The 10,505-nt window shown below is 46.4% G+C and overlaps 1 protein-coding gene across 1 annotated transcript in view; it reads right to left on the bottom strand.

Annotated features, from left to right (window-relative positions):
- Nucleotides 1-10,505, bottom strand: part of GLI2 (GLI family zinc finger 2) — a 146,934-nt gene that overhangs the window by 40,225 nt on the left and 96,204 nt on the right. Inside the window, exon 3 of the mRNA XM_009274982.2 lies at nucleotides 160-362. Coding sequence (XP_009273257.1) covers nucleotides 160-362 — 203 coding nt within the window. The remainder of the gene's footprint in view (nucleotides 1-159; nucleotides 363-10,505) is intronic.

Raw genomic sequence — 10,505 nt, 5'->3', positions numbered from 1 at the left:
GGGGGGGGGGGGGGGGGGGGGGGGGGAAGAAAAAGAGACAGCTCTCCCACTTCAGAGAGCAGCTGCGGAGCCTTTGCAGCTGTAAATCTCTGGGTTTTAGGGAATTTCAGTGCTGGTGAGCTACAAAATCGCTGCAGTACCAGTAGCAGAGCGTCTTACCGTCGGCGGGGCTGAGGCCCCTGGCAGCGGAGATGACAGAGAGCGTGGGGCTGCCGTGAACGGAGCGGAGGTAGTGCTCCATGTGGGGTGCCACGTAGGGGTGCGGCGGGCTGAAGGGTGACTCGCCGGGCCCGGCGGGGTGCGGAGACAGGCGGATGAGGGAGATGTCGGAGATGACGGGGCTGCCGCTCAGGGGAGGAGGCCTGGGAAGGAAACAGAGACACGCCATCACTCACAGCCTCCCCAGAGCAGGCACGGCCGCCTGCTGCCCTTCTCCCTTCTCCCTTCCATCCCACACCCTTCACCCATGAGGGAGGAGGTTCAGGACATGGTGGGAAAAAACACCCCTCTTGGCATACGCAGGGCCTGAAGCCAGTGCAAGCTTCCTGCGGACCCGCACCCACATTGCACTAAACATCTATTTGTGCAAGGTGGTTCACCCCAGCGTGGCTGCCTTGAAAAAGGGCATGAGCTGCTTTGGGCACCACCTGCACATGCAGGCTGTGGAGAGCACGCCCCATGCTAGAAATCTCACCCCGTCTCCTTGCACGGGGAGGCTGGCTACACAAAGACATTCGAGGTGAACCCAGGGTTTGCAAGCTCCTCGCTGCCCCTGGGTATCCAGATGTTTAGTGCTGCCACGTGCAGACAAAGCCCTGGACAGGGCTGCCTATGAAAGGATACAAAAGGCACAAGGAGTACTTATATGATTTGGAGGCAACGTGGTTTGCTCTGCCTAGCGTGCGTGGCTTGGCCAGCGCCGGCGCAGCAGCCCTCCCTGCCTGCGTCCATCACGGCTTGCACAAACCTCCTTGACAGGTCGGCGGCACGGTTCAGAGGGCAAAAGTTCAAGAGAGGTTTTATTGCATGCTTTCTGGGGGCCACCTCTGTTAAATCCCTCAGATCTTCCTCAGGCCAAGTGTTACCTGAGAAAGAAGTCAGTAAATGCTGAGGGATTCAGCAGGTAACAAAAAAAAAAAAAACGTCACAGGCATGTTTCAGCACTCAAGCAGTTTTCTCAGGGTGAGCAAAGATGGAAGAGAAAGTGTGTGGACATTTCCCAGACACATCTCCAAATGTACCCTCCAGCCTCTTAGACAAACCGCAGACGGTGCAAGGAGGGGAGAAAAAGTTACACACCCTGACCTGATAGGCAGAAAATCTGAACTAGACACCAAAAGAGGCAGAGCTGTCATTAGGCAAAATGAAAGAGCAAAATCTGCTTTGCATTAGCTCTCTCTGTACTCACAGACTGCTGGAAGCAGAGCTGGTGTGGAGACACAGGTCGTGGCAGGGACGGCATTTGTCCCTGGCTGGGTGCTTTGGCTAAGCTGAGGGAAATGGATGTGCACCCCATGGGGCGGCACCCCAGGCACAGGAGACCACGGGGATTCGGGGTTTCAGAGGTCAGGGATCTGGGATGTGGGCTGAGCTAAGGGATGGTATTACAAAGGTCATTCCCTAAGGATATCCAAATATGCCATTAGCAAGTGCATGTAAGATCCATCTCTCCATGCACACACAACCACAAACATGAGGGTCTGAGCAGTTTAGACACGCCGCCTGCATCTCAGGATCTCAGTCCCACCCTGCCTTATCAACAGTTCAGGTGCATTTTAATTTATTTGTAATACTTGCATATCACCAAAACCACACAGAAATATAATATAAGCTTTGCAGACTTATTCAGCAGTTTATGAGCATGTTTGTCTTTGTTTGATCTTCTGCGTGTTTCTCTGTCTTTCTGATAAATTAGTAAACCTTGTGGCTTTTTGAACACTTTCTTCTGATGGGTAGTAAATTAAATGCCTTTTAAAATATTTATAGTTCAAAGTACTTTCCTGTAGCGATACACACTGTGGCTCACTGGTGTGAAATACAAGGCAGTGAAAACCTATCAGATATAAAGGACTTGTGGAGATGCACTGCCACCAACACACACACACACACACACGCTCGTCGGACCGAGACTGGGGTTTTGCTAGAGGAACACCCACCAGCATTGAGCCTGTTTTCTTCTACAGCACTGAAAGACAAACGTATGATGGCATGGCTATTTCAGACCTCATAACCTCCCCACCTGCATCGCTATGGCATTTTGTTACCAAAATTACAAGGCGACCAAAGTCCCTCTCCGAGTCACTCTCCGGTGCCTCTCGCCATGACATCAGCCGCAGCGGTGGCAAGCTCAGGAAAGCTGCAGCCGAGGCTGCTGGGGCTGGTTTCTGTCGAGGCTGCTAATAAAGACGGCCGAGCACGGAGCCGACCAATTTATTTCTACTGGGGAGGAGGGAGAAGTGAATCAAAGTCTCTGTTCCAGATTTAGTTTCAATTCATTTCTAATAATCTCCACCGCCTCATCTGGAAAAAATGAAACAGGATTAAAAAAAATGATGTCATTAAGAAAACATCTGACTAATTTTTCTTCTGACGAAGACTTAATATAAGTGAGGGGGGATGTAAATTAAAAGCAGTCCCAATCTTCCCTGGGCCACAGAGCCTGCCTTAATACATAAGCCATGAAAGAAGTTTTCTTACATATACAATAAGTTCCCTCTTTCATCAGTACTCACAGCTTCTCCCAAAAGGGTTGTGAACTTCTTTGATGCAGGCTTGAAACTATGTATTACCAGGTTTACGAGGCTTCGGAGCCTCCGCTGATCAAACTGTGAAGCCGACATCTAAAATGTATATAACAATATGAAGGGTTTGCTGTTCATTTTCTCTGTGCTAAATTGGGCAGAAATGCTGAAGTCCCTCAGAAAAGGAAAACTCCACCCTGGCCAAAAAGGTAACACTGGGAAAAAGATCAAGAATTCACCCAAAATGCATGCAGCTGGAGACCCGGGCGGTGTTTCAACATGAGGCTGACCGTGTGCATAAAGACCAGGCTGGAGAGCAGGCTTCTCCTTACTGCTCTGCTTAAAGCCTCTCCTTGCCACATCTCTCCACCTGTGGACTAGGACAGCCGTACTCTCAGCTGGGTCTGGCTCCTGTAAGCCCTCCCAGGCAGGGATCACCTCTCACCGTTGTACACCTACAACTGTAGCAAAGCACCATCCCACAGCGCAGCATGTCCCAAAATAACGTGGCTTCCAGTAGCTGTCTACCAGGAACGGCTCACTTGGCCAGAGGGATCCTCTGCTCCTAACTCCCCAAAAGTTTGATTTTTCCCCTTTTTTTCCAGTTGCGCCACTGGCGTTATTTCTTATCTAATCCCCAAGCCCCAGATCATGCCATCGCATTGGCACTCTGCAAATACACAACATACTGCAGCCATAGCCTCACAGGTCTGCTCCTAGACTGGCAAGGGGACAACAACTAGCTGCTGCTTTTTAGAGGCAGAGGCTTAAATGGGGGAGACATGAAGTGATGCTGGGGGAAGGCAGTTCTGCCCCCACGCCCAGCTCACCTCCCGGGCAAGCGGGGCTCCCCATCCCCATGCCCCGAACCCTGCGGCAGGACAATCTCCAGCTTGGTGTGGTGAACCAGCCCGCGCAATGGTGCCATGGTGCCAGAGCTGGGTTTCTTGGTGTGCCCATAGAGCTCCCTGCCCAGACCTCCGCTACCTGTACATCACCCCCTGCTCCCTCCCTGGATCCCACGGATGGCATGAGGAAAACACACCAGTGCCTGGGGGAGATCTCTGCCAACACTGTAAAAATCTCGCTGTCTGCAGTGGGACGAGAGATTTCACCTGACCACATATATTTCTGAAGAAACTGGGATTCTGGTTTTCAAATAGGCTAAGGGAATTGGGTGTCCAAACGCCATTAAATTTAACGGGAGCCAGGGGCCTGTTTTCCCCGCAGCTCTGTCGAGAAGCCCAGGCTCTATAATTAACGCTCAAGACTTGTAGAGCAATTTGCATCCCTAACAAAGCACGCAAGCCCGGATTAATTTCCTCCCCCACCCAGGAGAGGTTCTCCCTTCCCCACTCTCTAACAGAGGGAGATACTGAGGTGGGAGATACATTACCTGACCCCATCTAAGGGCTGCGGGGCCTCACGGTGATGCTGGGGGCATGCACGCTGCTGAAGGCTTTACAGAGCAGGTCTTTACCGGTGCAGTGGATAACCGTCCTCGGAAAGCAGAAATCCTTGCACTATTTACTTGGCTCCAGCCACCTGCAGAGTGGGACCGTGGGGCAGCGGGGACATGCAGCAGAGGAGGAGCACGACCAGCACAAGGAGAGCTACCAGCATCCGAGATGTGACCCACACTGCCGTTGGAGATTTTCAGTGGTTTCCCAGGGGCTGGTCACTCCTTGACAGTCCTTCACCGGGGAAAAGAGATCTGCTTAACCTTCTGCCGACTGGGTTTTGCTGAAAGGAGCGCCAGCTTGTCCGAAGCTCCACAGTCTCATCCCAAAGGCTGGGGGAAGGAGCTGGTAGTTTTTCTTTGGAAAGCAAGGCAAAAAAATTCAGCCCGTGGTTTTCAGTGAGGTGGACCAGCGTGTCCCTGCGTGTGCCTCGGAGCCTGGCAGGTATTTGCCCCCAGTGCCACTGCTCACAGGAGGTGTGTGTGTGCTGCATTTGCTGCATCACAGCTGGACACAATGCTGGGAAAGGATCCTTGTGGTCCCATGGCAGAGGAGCAGCATCATCTCTGAGGAGCTGGGCTGGGCTCCCAGGAAGGGAAACCCCTCAGGGACTGGAAAAACCAGTGCTGGCTGCTATAAACAGGGCCTGGGGGTGACTTTTTCTCATCCTGCTGTCCCCCTGCGGTCATGCACCAGCAATCCCAAAATCTTGTGTGGTGGAGATGCAGCACCATCTCCCTGCTGCTGCATGTAGGTCTGGAGCCTCTGCAAGAGGCACCCAGCAATGAATGCAATGGTTAAAGAAGTTGCACATTTCTGAAATAATCTCCATCATTTAAATAAAACCCAGAAAAATGTGGAAAATTAAACAGTACTAATGTCCCATGACTAGTCTAAATTAATATTTACGTGCCAAATATATTCATTCAGTAGAAAACAAAAGGCTGAATACTTTTCCATATGCTTAATGGAATATGGACACTCGCAGGCAATTGTTTTGCTGTACAATAAAAAAACTACATAGCTGCTACACAGAGATGGAAGCTAGGAACAGAGCTGCTCACGGGGAGAGGTATCACAGCCTGGTAAAGTTTTGCTGTAAGAAAAAAGCTTTTAAAGCCAACAATCCCCTCTAAGCCCCACATAAAAATCCTTGCTTTTGTTTTGTTTTAAATAAAACTTCCTGGCCTGTTTTTTGCAAGTTCTGTGTACCCAGACCACCACCCAAAGTCTGCACGAGATGGAGAAGAGCCATATGGATGCCCGAAAAAGGGACCGTGCTTGTGGCAGACACTCTACATATGGGATGCCAAAACTATATCCAGCGGGAAACCTAAAATGCCCCAGGATTCATGCTAAACAATTCAGTCTAAACAGCTCTTGCCAGCCCCTCAACTTCACCTCTGTTTATTTCTGATTTAAAGTCCCTTATAACAGGAAGGGCGAGAGGTCGCGACACTTGTGTGATACCCTCAGAATCAAACCCCACGAGGTCCCTCAAAACAAGGTACCTTTTGAGGTCAAACGTGGGCCACAACTATCAAATTCACATGGCATTTGATCATTCACGAAGATTTCCCCCCCTCCTATTTTTTTGGCTCAGGGAGCAGAGGATGCGCCGGGAGGAGTGGCACGGAGCTGCCTTGCAGCCGCCTCTCCCCCCCAGTCACAGCCAGAGAGCACTGGGCAGCCTGGTAATGAGGCAACAGGGAATCACTCATGCTTCCCAGCTCTCCCGGCACTGCAACAAGTTGATAATTATCCAGTAAAGTGACCTGATGCTCTAATATAGGGCTATCAACTCGAAGATGCCAGCTTATGTGTCCCTCTAGAAGAGATCGGGATGGGGACCCAAGAGACATCACTGCTAACTCCCAGCCCTCCCCTGCTGTGATGCTCAGCACAATTCATTTTATTTCTTTTTCCTGTATTTTCTCAGCTCTAAAATGGGGTTAATAATATCTTCTTTCTTTTTCCATACCCAAAAATACGAGTATTATAGAAAATCAGATCTACCTTTGCTAATTCAGCAATTAATGCATTCACTTATAAGAAGCTGTGAAGCTGGACAAAAATTGCTAAAGCTTCACTGCAGAAATTTTACGGGCATGCTTCGAGCAGTTCCCGTTTTCTCCTTTCCTCTCAAAAATGGCTTTGAGGCATGGAAAGCATGAAAAATAAAAAAGATATTTTAACAGCGAGGGCAAGTTCCCATTAGATGGGTTTATGGAGGGAAGTGGTAAATTCAGCGCTGCTGCAAGACTTTACAGCAAAACTAGATGTTTTTCTAAAAGATGGGCTCTAAGTGTACTGCAACGTTTGGAGTTTTAATAGACGAAAGAGTAATTTCTCCTACTGTAGATATTAAAGGGGGGAATCCTATGGCCAGTGTCGCAGATGTCAGATCAGATAACTGCGGTAATTCCTTTGGGCCTTAACAGACACAAATCTCTGAACATAAAATCCCTTATTTGTGGATTTGTGGTTCAGGCACTGCTTTGAGAAGGCTTTAGGTAGACACTATGAAAAATCCCACCATGCATCCATTGGCAATGGTAGTTGTCTAAATACCTTTAAAAATCACGCCTTAAAGTCTAATCTTGTACCACTGAAGTCAAAGGAAACTCTGCCACTGATGGCAGGAGCAACAAGAACAGCCTCCAATTCGTCGATTCCTCTGTTTTCCATCTGCACCATGGAAACGGTACCATAATCTAAAGTGGGTGCCATTTCTTAGCACAATTTTTTTTCCATCCCTTAGAAAAACATATTCAAGACTTAATGCAACTTCTAGCATAAGAGGTCAATTTAATATATTTGCTCCAGGTAAGAAAAAGGATTCTTTTGTTTCCAAATTAAAAAAAAAAAGCTGAACATCTTTCATTTTTCCTTTCAAAAGACCATCCTGTTTTCAAACATACCTGACTTCAATCCTAAGTTTAAAATATCTAAAACCAAGAACAAATGGAACAAAAGATTTAATTTTTGCTGATAGAAGAATATTATTTTTTTTAATCAATGAAATCAAAAGTATTTTGGTTTAGAGCTTGAAACTTTTTTTCCATCTAAGGCCCACCCGAAGTTAACAACATTCTTAAGCTCACAGGTTGTTGGCAGCATCATTGGGACGGATCGAATTTGTGAGCCTAAGTACAGCAATAGGCCCTCAAATTAGAAACTCTCCTAACTACATATCGTTTCTTATTGCATTTATGCCGCATTTACCACAATGCAGGTCTAGTTTTGGCTGACACTTGTAGGCACAACTGCAACACAATAACAACAACAATACCAATATTTGCTTTTAAAATGGAAGAAAAATGCAAATTTTTAATAAGTAAGGTTGCCCTCCATTACACAACACACAAAGAAGCAAGACATCAAAGGTAGAAATTAGAGTTGATACGGGACCTTCAAATCCAAATCAAATTAGTGTCTTGAGGAGAGATCTTTGATTTAAGCTTAATAGTGGTGATTTTTTCTTGGGTTGTTTTATACTTAATCAGCCACACAGCCCACTGTGCAGACATATGTTCCCAAAGCACATCAAAGCAAGTAAACATTCTGTTTCAGATCCTAATATCCTTTTTTATCCAATTATCTTATTTACATGATCTTTTAATTTAAGTTCTGAAAGCCCACCTTTTCACACAAGCTTTCCTTTAGCAATGGAGGTAGAAGGATGACCAGCTCAGTTCTTGTGAGATACCCACCAAAAAAACCCCCACAACAAATAAATCAAAGCGCAGCAGATGAGTCTCTAAGATAGTTTCTTGAGAGATTAATGATGAAAGCCTTCAGAGAAGAAGCATATTTTAAGAAGGGGAACTTCAAGGAAGGTAGCTGAGGGGGAGAGAGGGAAGGAGAGTGAGAGAAAAGGCATGAAAGAAAGCATGGATGAAAGTGCAAGAGCCAATGAAAGTAGTTCAGTGACAGACCGAAGGAGCAATGCAGACCTGGAGGCATGTGAACTTCAGGTTGAAACCACCAGGCATGAGAACTTGACTCCAGTAGTCACAAAATTCGAGAGCTGGGGTGTCGAAATGCTGCAGGCTCAGGGCAGGGAGGGGATGAGGGCTGGGCAGCAGCACTGCAGATGTGTGTGGGGGCAAGCAAGGTGGGAAGCAGTGGGGAATAAGATGGGAAAGGTGTGGACACGGACCAGATCCTGATGGCAGAGCTGAGTAGGAAGCTGAGGGAGATCTGAGAGGATTCTGCACTGGTGAGGGCACGTGGGAAATGGGTGTTGGAAAGATGTGTCGGATGCGACACAGCCGTTTCTCCGCATCTGACTGATTTCCCTTGGGACACATGTTGAGGATATTAGCACTTTCGAGCGAATACTTTGGTTGTAGCTGTGAAGACACTGGGCTTGGGAAAACAAATGGGACGTGTATGTGTGTGGGGAGGAAATCTGAATTTTTGATCCCTGCCTAGCGTCTTCTTGTAATGCTACATTTGGGTGGGGGCTTTTCTCCCTTAAAAGAAAATAACGTTCAAGTGCTACAGAGGGGTTTAACATTTAAAAGGCTATTCCTATAGTACTTCTGAAAAGTCCCTTTCCATGTTACGCCAGCACTAACCTGTTGTGGAGAGGGCAAGTCAGTGGCAGCAACACCACAGCAGTGCAGCTCATGGAAGAGTCAGGCAAACCATAGAAAATGCTTATTCATTCATTACACTTTAAATCTGCCTTGGCTCTATACCCGTCATATCCCAGAAAGGCAAAAAAGGATCATTCCTCTTCATCATGACTGTAATACAATCAACTGGCTGCAGCATTACTCTAACCAACGTTAACTAACAGAGTCTATGTCTGACATCTATAATTTCATGTTAACAAATTAGGTAGACTCCTGCATTTCCTGGTACCTTGAATGCCCAAGAAGCTCATAACTTTTCTTTATATGCAAAATGTCAGGGAAAGGGCAAACAATGTTATGCCAGAAGACCATAGCCAAATCACTTGGTTGGAATGTGCTGTAAATCACGGGGTGAATGGAAAATGAATCTTTGTTCCAGGACAGCGACTTCCAGCTTTAATGTTGCTGCTAATACACTCCTTCTCTATTGGGAGCGTCCTCTTCCCATAATCCAAGGTCCTTAAAACGTATAACTAAGCAAGACACCAAGGAAGGAAAACCTACACCAAACTAATTATAAAAAGCCTGAAATGTCCTACTTCTCTTTTCTGAAGTACAGGGGAAAACCATCAGTGTTCAGGCTTTAAGAAAGACGTTGTGCTTGCTCTAAGCAGCAGTGAGCTGTTGTAAACATCTGGAAGCAACCAGAAAACCATGGTTAACAAAAAGGAATAAAAAGAAACGGGAACAGGTACAGCACAGATCTCTACAAAGCCTTTCTAGACACAGCAGGCAGAGGAGCTCTGTAGGTAGAGAGGACTGTGATAGCCACACAGAAACACATCTCACACACACACGTACACACACCCCAGACACGCTGCTGGCTTGCTGCGTGTGTACCTGCCTCTGGTGCATCACAGCACAAAGAAGTAAAAGACATGCATTCCTATAATAGCAAAGCTTTTGGTCGGGTCTCCCTGGGTTTTCTGCAGGAATTAATTTTACTGGCATTTGACATATTTTAAACAGCAACAGCACTCACAGTAACCTCCAAAGGGAAATATTCCTGAACAATATATAATAAATACATTGATTTCTAATAATAACCATCTGCCCTAAATCTTCTTGCTGACAGGTTTAGTTGGACCAAAGGCCCTTTTCACATCTACTTCATGACAGTTCCCATCACTACATAAAGACTTTGAAGTGCCCTAACGTGCAGTAAAATGCGAGATAACCTACCAAACTGTCAATATTTCTTCACTTCTAAAAGGAAATGCTAATGGCACTCAAAGAGCTCAAGATGTAATGTAAGATCTGATCCAGCAGGCTGGCTGATCTAACCATCCTTTCCTTTGCTACGAGTACGCTGAAAAGCAAGCAATTATATGGTGAAGAGCAGAACTAGGTAAAAGTTTTTCACTGATATGACTGCAGGGAGAAAAGCCCTTTTATTCCAAACAAGCTTTGCCCTTAGAAATGTCTGGAGTTTTCTGTACAGAATAATAGAATTAACAATAAGTTAGCTCTTCCGTTTTAATTTCTTCTTTTTAACCTATCACTTGTTTTCTTTCCTTTTTTTTATCATTAGAAAGAAAGTGAACCAGAATGAAACACGGATATTTTTAAAATCTGGACAACATTCAGCTGGGAGTTAATTTTCCATAGGGAAAAGATGAACACAAATAATTCAGAGAAAGCTGAATCTCTCTACAATTGAC

The sequence above is a fragment of the Aptenodytes forsteri genome, unplaced genomic scaffold (genome assembly GCF_000699145.1).
Source record: "Aptenodytes forsteri isolate BGI_AS27 unplaced genomic scaffold, ASM69914v1 Scaffold255, whole genome shotgun sequence".
NCBI classification, from domain to species: Eukaryota; Metazoa; Chordata; class Aves; order Sphenisciformes; family Spheniscidae; genus Aptenodytes; species Aptenodytes forsteri.
This window is presented reverse-complemented; position numbering and strand designations above follow the sequence as displayed.